The 13059-nt window shown below is 38.9% G+C and overlaps 1 protein-coding gene across 1 annotated transcript; it reads right to left on the minus strand.

Annotated features, from left to right (window-relative positions):
* Positions 1–1275: 1275 nt before the first annotated feature.
* On the minus strand, positions 1276–9886 carry snx22 (sorting nexin 22). Its single transcript, XM_080875541.1, has 7 exons — positions 9571–9886; positions 5845–5928; positions 5626–5730; positions 2784–2875; positions 2225–2257; positions 2023–2090; positions 1276–1927 (listed from the first exon to the last, which is right to left on the minus strand). The coding sequence occupies exons 1-7, from the start codon at positions 9850–9852 to the stop codon at positions 1782–1784; spliced, it is 810 nt and encodes a 269-aa protein (XP_080731667.1). The 5' UTR covers positions 9853–9886; the 3' UTR covers positions 1276–1781.
* Between the last annotated feature and the right edge of the window lie 3173 nt (positions 9887–13059).

Consider the following 13059-nt stretch of genomic DNA (forward strand, 5'->3'; position numbering starts at 1 on the left):
TTAGAAACAAAGTTTAGAAAGTTTCTAGAACGGAGTGCTGCCAGAAACATTAAATGACCAAAGACAACAAAGTACAACTTCAGATGCTTGGGGCCAAAATATGAAATAAATATGAGTTAAAGATAAGGGAACCCAGAGACCAGAAACACAAACTAACCCTTTATATTCTTAACACACCTTAGGTGGATTTAAGATTTTCTTTTCAAATGTTGATAGAGGGGAAAAACATGGTCACCTGTGCAGAAGAGCAGGAGCAAAGCAGTTCTCTGCATAAACAGAGCAGATAAGCTAGTCCATGTGTATTACTATATCAATGAAGACCCGTGCAACAGTGTTGTGCATCAGCTGCAGATGGAATAGAGTGGATCCGGTAATGCCTGTTTAATGCAGTAGTTCAGTGTGGAGAAGATTGGTGCCGTCTTAAGCTTCAGTTTCAGAAAACTGTTATTAGTGTCTAGTTATAGCCACTGTAGTATTTGGGGGACCAATAACAAATTCTGAAAGCATTTGTTGTCACTCCAGTAATCCTATCTCCGTATCCACAGGGGGAACTGGCTTATGATTGTAAACGGATACATTTCCAACCTAAAGATAGAAAGTGTCTACACAATAATTCTCAGATTGTTACTTCCTACTTCTTACTCCAAGCAAAGTGGGTGTGGCAGCTGTGCAGAAAAATAAAGACTGCACTTTGAGAAGAGCAGGAGCAAAGCAGTTCTCTGCATAAACAGAGCAGATAAGCTAGCAGCTAGCAGATAAGCTAGTCCATGTGTATTACTATATCAATGAAGACCCTTCTAAGTGTCTACACAATAATTCTTCCCCTGCCTTCAACTGCTCCATCAAAAGAAAGTGCATTTTCTTGTTCTACATGTTCATAAAGAAAATTCACACGAGACCAGTTCGACTCTTTATTACAAATTTACTATAAACATGGTACAAAAGTCACACATGTCAAACCTTTGACTGAACAAATATGGCTTTAAAACGTAACCTCATATTTAAAATATATTACAGTCAGGATATTAGACATTGTATGCACTAGCTCTGTGCTACTCCTGGTTATGACTCTACAGGTTAAACGGTTACGAGCATATCCTAAAATGTGTAAAGTGTTTTCCTAAAATATTTCATTAAACTTTGAATCTAGCCCTTTGTTTTAAAATAACTTCCCACTTGCTTAGACACAGTGAATTATACGAGAATTGAGGCTGTGGTTTGAATCAGTCAGTATGAACAACACCATACTGCCTGATGCTGTCCATCATGTTCACAGTGTAAAAAAAATTAAAACGGCTCTATGAGATATTGTGTTACTTGGTTTAAATACGAGAACGTTAAATACATCTTTTCCACTGACGGTGCCCAATCCGGAACATAGTTTCAGCATTTCTACTCTAAAACGTAGATCCCTGTGGCGACAGCACGAACTCCACTGATAATGGCACATTTAGTCTGCCATGATTTTCTTTCCCCTAAAATTCCATCAACTTCCGCCATTTATGCGCTGTTATTTTTCCCACCAGTCATCTGACCTACTTCTCAAATCTGCCACAATGCGAGTTGGATTTCAGAAGACACTAAAAGAGAAATAAACCATGCGCCGTGTCTGTGCTGTAGTAACAATGGGTGGAGCACTGCAGCAACAAAGCCTGGGTGACGGGTTTCAGTCCCACTGGGTCAACCACACAGAAACTCTTCTTTTGCTTTGTCTTGTTGTGCTGATGGTTTTCTTAAAAAAACTATTTTTGAAAATCATGTGTTTTTAGCTATAGCTCACTTTAAGTTAGAACATTAGGCTTCTGGGTGGGGCCAGATGTGGGGAGGGTGGGCTCAGGTTCAGCGATTGTGGGGGCATTGAAGCTGACCCGGACGTCCCGGGGATAAAACCCCTGAAGAACCCCATCTACAACCACATCTGGAAGACCTGCAAGACAAACTTTGCTTTAAAGAAACTTTCCATATCTGCAGTAAAGCACCAAACAACAAAACTAATTTCTCCATGCCGTGCGTTCACCCTACCTGAAGTGCTGTCGGTGAGATAAGGATCCTGAAAGAATCCCAGCACTCGCTGATTGGTAAACTGATAACTGAGTAAGCAAAAGCAAAACATAATCGATTGATTTCATGCAATGAGTGTGAGTTGGAACTCAGCTGTCATCATTCGTATAAAACACTGTTTGCACAAATACTGAGAAACAGGAAATACCAGTAATACTCCCACCTGTCATCTTGGCTGTCAAGTTCATCAAGCGATCTGAAATCAGAGCAGATAATTACTAAATACTGCCAAAAATTTCGAAATGAAATGCTTTGTGATGCTGCATAGTTGGCCATTTTATACAATGGAGTTTGCAGGGATGGACGACTTTTAAAATGAGCCACTCGAGGGACTGCAGCTTTTGTCACTTGCTTCAGATTCCCAAAACCAACAGGTAAAAGAATGGTGGCTGGTTCCATCTTTTATATACAGACCATGTTTTTAAGGATTTATTACATTTACAGTATAATTTAAAGAGACACAACTAATAAAGACTAGTGTGCCTACATATAGCACACTAGTCTTTATAATTAGTTGTACCCTACACATCCTGTGTGTTCTGTAGGAGCAGCAGGGACTTAACAGAGCCTCATTAAATGCACTGTGGGGTAGAGTCAGGGTTGCTACTGCTCCAGATCGCTGTTTCTGAAGATTTATTATGTTGTCACATTGCCCCCCGTGACCATTAATAGAGGCGCTAAATATAGCAAAATGTCCGGCTTCTCCAGACTGAAGGACTTACTCCATGCTGCTCTTGTTCCCCGTGTGGAAATGTCTAACGTGGAGGAAGTCCAGCAGCACCTGCGGCACATCTTCATACTGGTAGATGACATCCTGGAGAAAAAAAAGAAGAAAAAAAAAAAAAAAAAAAAAAAGAGCATGTTTTCTTTAACAGTTTTTAGGGGCAAAACATCTACAAGAAAGGGGAAAAAAACCCCCACCTTTATTTAGACAGTAGTATAACCACATAATATTATAAAGTGTGATCTTTCATCAGCAGAAATATACATAACATTTACCCCGGAGCCCGTCACAGGAAAACACTTCCTCAAACCTGAAAAGTGTTTATTAAATTCAAAGTTTCAGGTCAAGGTCAGTGTAGCCGAAATCTCTGAATTCAAACTGTTCTAAACTTTCAGTTTCAAGCAGTTTTTTCTGTGAATAATGCAAAACTAAACCATTAGAGTACACAAATATAAACATTTGGAGTTACAAAATGAGAATCACAGATCCATTGAACTAAAGTTTTGTGCGTTACTCAGTGAGGTCCTTGCAAATTTCTTTGATGCCGAGTAAGTGTCAGCTGATGGGGTTTTATCTAAATCTAGTCACGGTTGAATAATAGTTCAAAAGATCAATTCTATACAGTTCAAGGAGCACGATTTTACATTTGGTTCTGCATTAAATGAACAGATGAACAGAAGCCAATATGGGGGAAATATGCTCTCTCTTTCTAGGCCCTGTCAGTACTCTCGCTACAGCGTTTTGAATCAGCTGAAGCCTTTTCAGGGAGTTTTTAGGACATCGTGATAACAACAAATTACAATAGTCCAGCCTAGAAGTAATAAATACATGAAGTAGTTTATCCAGCATCACTCTGAGACAGGATGTCTCTAATTTTAGAGATATTGTGCAAATGCACGAAAGCAGTTCTACATATTTGTTTAATATGCACACTGGGGAACAAGTGAAGTTGTTTGTTCTTTTTAACACTTTCTAGTAAGAGAAAGTTTGGGTTCAAGGATAGTTTTCTACTACTTCTGTATCAATATTAGAATAAATTGAGATAAACAACACGTTCCAAAGAGAGGAAAGCACACATCAACACTTTGAAGCCCGTTTCTCATCCTACTGAGCTGTTTGTCTTCACACTTAATCAGTCACATTTTTATGATGCTAACAGCAGGAACAGATGGGCAATTGTTGTGCTGGTCCAGAAAGGTTAGCTTCACTACCCAACAAATTAGAAAGAATTTAATTTAGAACATAAATAATAAATAATCTGATCTAGTTCTCACTTTGTAAGAAATTGTCAGACCATCTACTCTACATGGACATAATGTTGACATCGTTCCATTTACAGATCAGTTTTTGCAGTTTCACACTGACCACCTGTCACCTGGGAGCAGTGTTGGTCAAATTACTTGAAAATAGTAATTAGTTACTAATTACTGAATACTTCTCCAAGTAATACTATTACTTTACTGATTACTTATTTTCAAAAGTAATTAGTTACTTTATTACTTTTTAAAAACATGACACACAACCTGAAGTCAAAGGAGCTTGCACAGAAAAGCGTCTGGACTTCTTTAAGTTGCTTGAAGACGTTTCACCTCTCATCCGAGAAGCTTCTTCAGTTCTAAGGTCAAATGGTGGAGAGTCCCAGATTTAAACCTAGTGGGAGTTTCCCCCCAAAGAGGGACAAAAGGACCCCCTGATGATCCTCTAATCACCTGAGCCAAGGTGTGAAACTGGGTGTGGGTCCCAATCAGCCAGGTGTGAGCTCTTTGTGAAACCTGGCCCCACCTTATCATGTGATTTCCTGACGTCAGATGTCCCAGGATGTGAGTGGGCGTTAAGGCGTCTGGGGAGGGAACTCAAAACTGGATTATAGATGGCAGAGAGTTGGTGTCATAAACCACCGCCTCTGTTCAAAGATGGTCGCTCACAGTGGACACAGATGGCTTCTTTGACGACGATGACCTAGATGACTGAGAACCTTCAAAGACGCAACCTGAATACGTTATAAAGCAACTGACCTTTCAGCCCAATTCTTTTATTCTTCTATTTTATATTCAATATAACATTGAATCAAATGAAAAAGTCTCTTTTTAAAACTTGTTTTATTAGTTTTAATATTTGAACATTATGCACATTGCATGAAGCAAATTAAATTATATGCAACATTCTCCGACTGGAAGAAATTTGTTGAACATTTAAACCTATTTTCTGCATATTCTGCATAATTTTTTGTGTTTACACTCGCTCTTTCAAATAGATGCAAGTAAAACACAGCAGAAAATAAATAAACTTACTAAATGACTTTGATCTGCGACTAAACTGATGCTCCACATCTCCTTTATCAGGCTGAGGTTTATTTTTCAGATGTCTCCAGTTTAAAGTCTCAGAGCTCTAACGTGCAGCCGTCACATTAGAAATAAACAGCAGCACATTCAGCAAAAAAGTAATCAAATTAAAGTGTTTATTTTACTGCTCTGTGCGCTAAATCACCAGATTAATGATTTACTGCAGCATGTCCTTTTATAACAGTGTTGCATTTTCTAATGTTCTTTAGAGATTTTTAATCACCGCTTCATTTTCATCTGATTGGAGTAGGTAGCACTCATAGAAAGAAGAGTCATTTGATCTTTGAAATGCCTTTTTTTAGATCGATCAGATGGTGCCAACACACACCTTTCACATGAATGTGCAGGGGAAACTTTGGTTTTACTTGGCCAGTTGATAACCAGCGTTGAGTGACTGCATAACCTGATTTCCACTGTTGGGGTAAGTGAATCCAGATAACGCAGAAATACGTTGGTTATGTTGAACCCGCTTCGTAATCCAAGCCTCAGATGTCTTACCTGGACATAATCTTCCAGCTCTTGCCTCCTCTGCTCCGGAGGTTTGGTCCTCAGATGTTGGTTCCTTTTGCTCGGGAAATCTGGAGTCTGGACGATTTTCCTGAGCTGTATGTGGTAGCAGCACAAGAAGCCTCAAACATTTCAAACAGACAGATCTGGGTCCCATTTAACATCCTTATCATAGTAAAAGCAGCTCTGGTCATAAAACAAAGATCATACTTTTCTGTGGAGATTTTGAAATTCACTGTTTCTTCTCAGCACAAAATGTTTCCTCTCGTTGAACAAGACTTCAATTCTGAAGAGCTGCAAATAAGAGAGCAGGACACACACAGAGGATTCATTCTTTAGTCACTACTGAGGCATGTGGGTCTTTCTAAAAGGTGGGAACTAAGTGGTAGAAGTTGCGTTAAGTGTTGTGCTTCTCTAAAATAAAATGATGAGCAGGGATTAGGTAATAGCGGAAGAAAATGCAACATGACAGAACCTGCTAAACTTCAAACCGAGCATCAGACTTGGGAAAAGGGTGACTTTGTTGCTAGCAGTAGTCAAAGCTCGTCATCTTAATCTGGTTTCCTGAACATTACAAAGAGTTTGCTGCACGGAAATTTTAGACCAGGCACCTCTGGGATGTAGTGTAACAGTAGATTTACATCATGGATGTACAGCAAACAAATTTGAGGCAACAGCGTGATGCTGTTACATTTATGAGGCAAAATCTCTGATCTCTGTTTCCAGCACCTTCTTAAATAGAAGTCTGCTCTGAAAGCAAAAGAGAGTCCAACTGAAAATTGTAATTATTTTTCCTTACTAAGAAAAGCATGTAAGCCAATTGTCTTTTAAAAAAAACCCAAAAAACCCCAAATGTGTATGTTATGTTTTAACAAATGATTTTTATTATAGTGCAGTTCACTTACACTCAGGTTTAAGAAACAAAAGAACAACTGAGTGAGACGAATCCTTGAGTTACAAAAGTCTATTCAGAATGACAATTTTAAAAAACTAATGAGAAATTTCCTGCAACTTATGAAAAAACAAAAACAAAAGAGGGCCTCTCCTGGTACCAGCAAAATGTTACTAATGAAGTGAAACAACAATCAGGCGACTGTGGGGCTCCACTTTGAAATAAAGACATTTTCTTTTGTATGTCACAGACTGGTTCATAATACAAGAACATGACTTCTCCACTAGTCGGAGGCACAGAGCTTCTGATTTCACTCTGCAAATTCGATATTTCCACTCTTTCTTTCCTTCACAATGATGAGTCAACTTTTAAATAGAGTTAGTATGCTAACATGTACATATCTTATATATGACTACTTTGTATGACTGTCTTTTGCTATTTTCTAACATGGAAGTAGTCCAACGTCGTTATAAATAACTACCTGTAATTTAAAAAAAAAATTTGTTAAATAACTTCAAAGAAATCTGAATTTAACGTGTGTAAGCTGTGATTTTATTGTAGCACAGGGAATTGGAACAATCAAGAACAATTATAGTAAAGATGGAAAACTAATTAAAAAACAATTTAAAAAAAAAGAGAGGACATTTTAGTGTTTGTTAGTTTGATAAAATCTGTTGTCACAACCCGATGAGCTGTCGGTGGATTAATGAGACTTTGAAGGTCTACAAGGCTGCGAATCACCTGCTTTCAAAAGTTCTGGTTTTATTGTACTAAACATTAATATATATCGGCATACAATAGCAATATAATAAAAATAAGAGAGACTAAAACTCTGAGGTTAATAAAAACTAAACCACTCTGGAAACCAAGTGAAACTAAACTGAATGAAAAACATAAAAAAGCTCAGGCTTCACACGGCTCTGAACGCTCAGCTTCTACTCTATGATCTGTGTGATGTCAGAGAGACAGGATATTCTTAATATGGTCATCTCAAGTGACCAGCCTGAGTCAGTGCTACTACATGTTTTAGCTGTGTAGATAGCATTAGCCTTTAGTCATATATGAAATAATCATCATCATAGGATTAATACATTCACACACATTTATAGTACACATATTACTATTAAGCAGTTTGGTTAAAAGTGGCATTAAACAAACTTTATACCGGTCTGACTTACAGTTTGGTACCCTGCATCTTCTTTCTGAGGATATAAAACTCTTCATACTTGTGACGTGCTTAGACCAAGTCCTTTTGCACTTCGCTCTCCAATGTGCGCCTTTTTCTTGTTTTGTATATATTCCTCTTGGCTGTATATATGCATTCTTCTGTTTGCTATTTTTTTCCTGCTGTCTTTACTATTTATACTTTTTGACTCCTGTGCAGTTGGCGTGGAACACCCATAATTTCGTTGTACATGTACAATGACAATAAAGGACTATTATAATGTATTCAATTCTATATCCTTTAGATCCTTCAGGCCCTTCAGATGTCTCTTGTTGTGAGATGGAGGGAGCGTGCCAATTATCTTTCCAGGCTTTTTCATCAAATTTTGAGTTTGTGATGTGAGCTTGACAGGCAGAGTGTCACGAATATGGGGAACAATGGGACTGTGGGCTACTCTTGATTGTGTTTGAGATGTTGTTGATCCTTTCATTTATGGCACAGAAACCATAACAAAAAGCTTCTTTGCAGTGAAATGAAACCAAGTGTTTAAAAAAAAAAAGTGTCTGCTGCCACCACGGTCTGAGTTGCTGTTTCAATCTTTCAGAATTTTTCCACGGTTCTTCCTCTTCTGGTTGATCTCTACTGTCACTATATTTCAAGCCCACTTTTCAACCAATCAGCAAACTGCTTACACACAGCATCATCAGCCTCCTCATACCCTGTTACTTGTTTGGAGAAATGCATGCAAGCATGTCTGCTTAGGCTGCATACCCAAGAAACCTCAGTCTGCGTGAACAGGGCACAAACAAGGTGCCATCGTTTCTGCTTCAGAAGGTTTGAATGGCAGGTTATTGGAGCACTGTCTCCAATAACCTGCCATTCAAACCTTCTGTTTGTGACAGGCAGCCAATCACAATGAAGCTGGCTTAAGAGAGAGAGGAGCTTAAACTGTTTTTTTTGTCCAGACAGAGTCATCCTCTGTCTGGGGAATTTAGCTTTGAGGGATTTAGAATATGACCAATATACCAATAAGGATTATTTTGAACAGTGAATGCAACGTTACTCTAGTAGAATCCAGGAAAATAAAGAAGATAAAGCTGAAATGAGTAGAATAGGTCCCTTTTAAAAAGTGCTATGATGGTTTTATATTGCTATTTTATTGTGAAGCACTTTGGTATACCGTTGGTTTTTAAATGTGCTATATAAATAAATTTGTATTGTATTTGAGAGTCTGACCCCTTCTTAAAGATGTTCCTGCAGCAGAGGAAGTATAACTGAAGTCTTACATGCATATCTAAGAATTGATCGTCAGTTTAAGTTTTCACTTACAAATAATATAAAGATCTGATAAATTTAAAGAATAATGTGCAGAAGGATTGTATAAATAAATAAATAAATAAATAAATAAATAAATAAATAAATACCAGCTCAGCAAACTTCAACCTTAAAGTGTAGTTCTCAGGTTAATGCATCAACAATTACATCTAGTCACATTATAAGTGAGAGCGGCTGGGCTTCTTTACAGTGTAAAATCACAGCAACTAGGGCCACAGTTACTGTGAGTTGCTGCTGCGTTTACTGAGGAAATCACCTGAACGCATTTAGTAATAAGGATAATTGTATTTGTTGTTGCAAGAAAAAAATTGCGTAATTCTTGCCACTCTGGAGTGGAAAAAACCCCTGAGCTGAACTCACTGTCACTCTTCCTGCAGGTAGCCCGGCTTACCTGGCGTCCCCGGAAGACAAAGTTTTACTGATTATCAAGCGAAAAAAATTGCTTGTGTCCAGATAAACCGCAGTCGTAATTTCATCCCGCTGGATTTGCGCAAAAAAACCCAAAACAAAAAAACCCGATAACACTAAAATGCCGCGTCCTCACCTTTTTAGTCTTTCCCGACTCATCCACCTCCTTCTCCATCGATGGTATCGACACTTGAATCATGGGGAAACTTTCCTGCAACACCATCGGACAGCGGTCTTTATAATCTACTCGCTGCCGCTGACTGCAGACAGAGCGGTAACTCCACGCACTGTTCTCCGTGTCCGGAAACTCCGGGATAAGGGTCAGTGTGTGCGCTCTGTAGGTCTCCGCTCGGTTTCCTCCTGCGCCCCACCTACACACTAATTGGACAAACCCATCCACGAGCTCCTTCTGGCACATTAAAGGCACAGATCAGATTTTAGGACCCGAAGCGTGACGGTGGGCAGCGTTGACTGGAGTTTCTGCGCCAGTCACGTGTCCACCACACAGTAGCAAGGATGCAGTGTGTGAGGGTTTTAGTGCTCGTGTAGTTTTCTGTAATTTTTCGGCTAACATCAGTATTACAGTATCTAAACAGTTAATAACAGTGTCTCAGCTTGGTAACTTCTGTCTGTTTGTATAGCCTCACCATACCATACTGGCTACTTTGTTAAGTATAACTAATACACTTATAAGAGGCACCATATTTCTTTGTTGCATGAATTCAACAAGGTGTTGAAAACATATCGCTGAGATTTTGGTCCTTGTTGACATAATAGCACCACAGAGTTGCCGCTTATTTGTTGGCTGCGCATCTATAATGCAAATCTCCACCACAATATATCACAAAGGTGCTCTGTTGGATTGTGAATCTGAGTCCCGTGAGCTCACTATCATGTTCAAGAATCCAGTTTGAGTTTATTTGAGCTTTGTGACATGATGTGTTATCTTGCTGGAAGCAGCCATCAGAAGATGGATATACTGTGGTCATAAAATGATGAACATGCTCAGCAACAGTCCTCACTTTTAGTAAACTGACTTAAAGTAAAATGACCTGGGTAAACTTTATTTTTATTTTTTAACAGCCCTCTGTATCTTTAGCATCATTATTACATCCATACAATATTGATTGTAAATAAGGTTAGCACGTTGTTAAAGCAGGCCATACAAAAGGCGTCATACGTTTTGTTGAGCCGTTGTCCAGTTTTGGTGAACCCATGTGAATAGTAGCCTCGGTTTCAAGATTGATGTATGTTCAGAGGTGCTGTTCTGCGTAACTTAGTTGCATTTTGTACTAGAGAACCGCCACGTACTGGATATTTTCTGTTATTCAGACCTCACTCTGTAAACCCCAGCAGATCAGCAGAAATACTCCAAACATCCCGTCAGGCTCCAAAAACTATGCCATGCTTAAAGTCACTTAAATCACTTATTTCCCCCATTCTGATGCTCAGTTTGAACGTCATCGTCTTGACCATGTTTACATGCCTAAATGAATTGAGCTGCTGCCATGTGATTAGATTAGAAATTCAAACATTCTGATTAGGTTTGGATAAAACAATAACCTCACTCAAAAGTTTAAAAGCACCCCAAACTACCTTTCTCTAGTAAAGCTGAATCAGCTGATCGATGCATATAACAATCTGTGTTTAAACTAACTGTTTAATAAATGGACAATGGCATAACAACATGCAGTTCAAAGAATGGACAGTGTTATTTTATGTCATGTTTCACTGATGTTTTGGCCAATTAAATCCAGCTTAGATTCACCTGCAAACACAACTATGCTATCAGTCAGTTATATGTTTATGGGTCAGGGGTGGGCAACTCCAGGCCTCAAGTGCCGGTGTCCTGCAGGTTTTAGATCTCACCCTGGGTCAACACACCTAAATCAGATGATTAGTTCATTATCAGGCCTCTGGAGCGCTTCAAGACATGTTGAGGAGGTAATTTAGCAATTTGAATCAGGTGTGTTGGATCAAGGACACATCTAAAACCTGCAGGACACCGGCCCATGAGGCCTGCATTTGACTACCTCTGTTATAGATTATGGTTTATGAACACAGTCATAAATCCTAAACCTCAGAAGACCACTGAGAAGATTTATGGATGGAGTGAAGGAGGACACGCAGAAGGCTGGTGTGAAAGAGGAGGATGCTAAGGATAGAGACATGGTGAGGCTGAGGCAGGTGATTTGATGTGCACACACCTAAAAGAAGAAGTCAAAACAAGAAGAAGAAGTTGTGCTTCATGCAAAAATCTGTGCACATTTTACTATCTCAGTGGTTCCACTTAGGTCTCTATGAACTCTTGTTAGAAATATCTGACTTCTCTAACCTCATGACTTTTATTTACTTTTGTCACAGACAGGTAGATTACACTGGGGTTTTATGCAGGGCTGAAAACATGTACGGTAAAGCTTTCACAGTAATATAAAACTGTAAACTTGTAAAAGCCAGATGAGGGCATGCAAATGTCTAAGGATATGTTTTTATCTTTGTTTTTACTGGTAAAAACTAATAAGAGGGCCGTGAGTTAAGAGCTATAGCTATTGCTATAGAAAAACTATAAAAGCTTTGGAGGTGGGTGCATTCCCTGTGTAAAAAGATTATCACAAATCTACCAGCTCTCAGAAAGCAACACGGTCACATGTCACTTTCAAATCCAGGTTCACTTCCTGCTGTTTTCTGAAACTCAAAGTAAAACAAAAAACTGCTGGACATAAAAAGGGATGTAACCCCGGACCACACGCAGCACACAACTGTACTCAAATCCTCTGAAAATCACAGCTTAAACATGAAAACCAGACTGCACGCCCAAATCCTTTTCCCCTCAACAAACAACAACACGTAGCTGCATGTGGTTCTTCCACCACATGCAGCTATGCTTCATGTTTTCATCTCCTCCACAGTCACATGCTCTGTGTGTGACCTGTCATCATGGGATTAATATCTTCCCATCCCTATTGTTGCTCACTGCGTTTAAATGTAAGCAGACAGCAGAACTGACTTAAGCAACATTACGTGAGGATGTGTGACTTACAGTCATAGATCAGAGTGGGGAAAAATATAACACACTCGTCTGCCGCTCACGTCATCACACGTTTAACTGTGGTGAGTCTTCTGCCTGTTAGGACAAACTCACTGTGCCTGAAATCCTGGCGTCAGCACACACACACACACACACACACACACACACACACACACACACACACACACACACACACACACACACACACACACACACACACACACACACACAGGCCCAATACAATAACAAAGAGGAAGTGGTTGGTTTTATAGCTGTAACACCATTTTTTTAAAATAGTTCTCCTGATGGATTGAATTTAAAGAATCCAAACTCACTGAAAACATTCTGATGAGCTTTTGAATAATTTTTTATTTTATAGGGCTGCTTTTTATACAGGATTTTATTGAATTTTACTTTTACTTTTAATTGTATTTTTTAGAGTTTTACTTAGTGAGCTCCTTTACTAACTGAAATTCTACTTTCCATCTCAGATATATTATCAAAGCTGCTTTTTTACATCTTCTTTTTAATGCTGTAACGCACCAACTTTACAGACAAATAAAATGATCTTGTGCTTGTCATCTTTTTGTTGCCGAG

This window comes from Rhamphochromis sp. 'chilingali', assembly GCF_963969265.1.
Source record: "Rhamphochromis sp. 'chilingali' genome assembly, chromosome: 2".
In the NCBI taxonomy this organism is placed as follows: Eukaryota; Metazoa; Chordata; class Actinopteri; order Cichliformes; family Cichlidae; genus Rhamphochromis; species Rhamphochromis sp. 'chilingali'.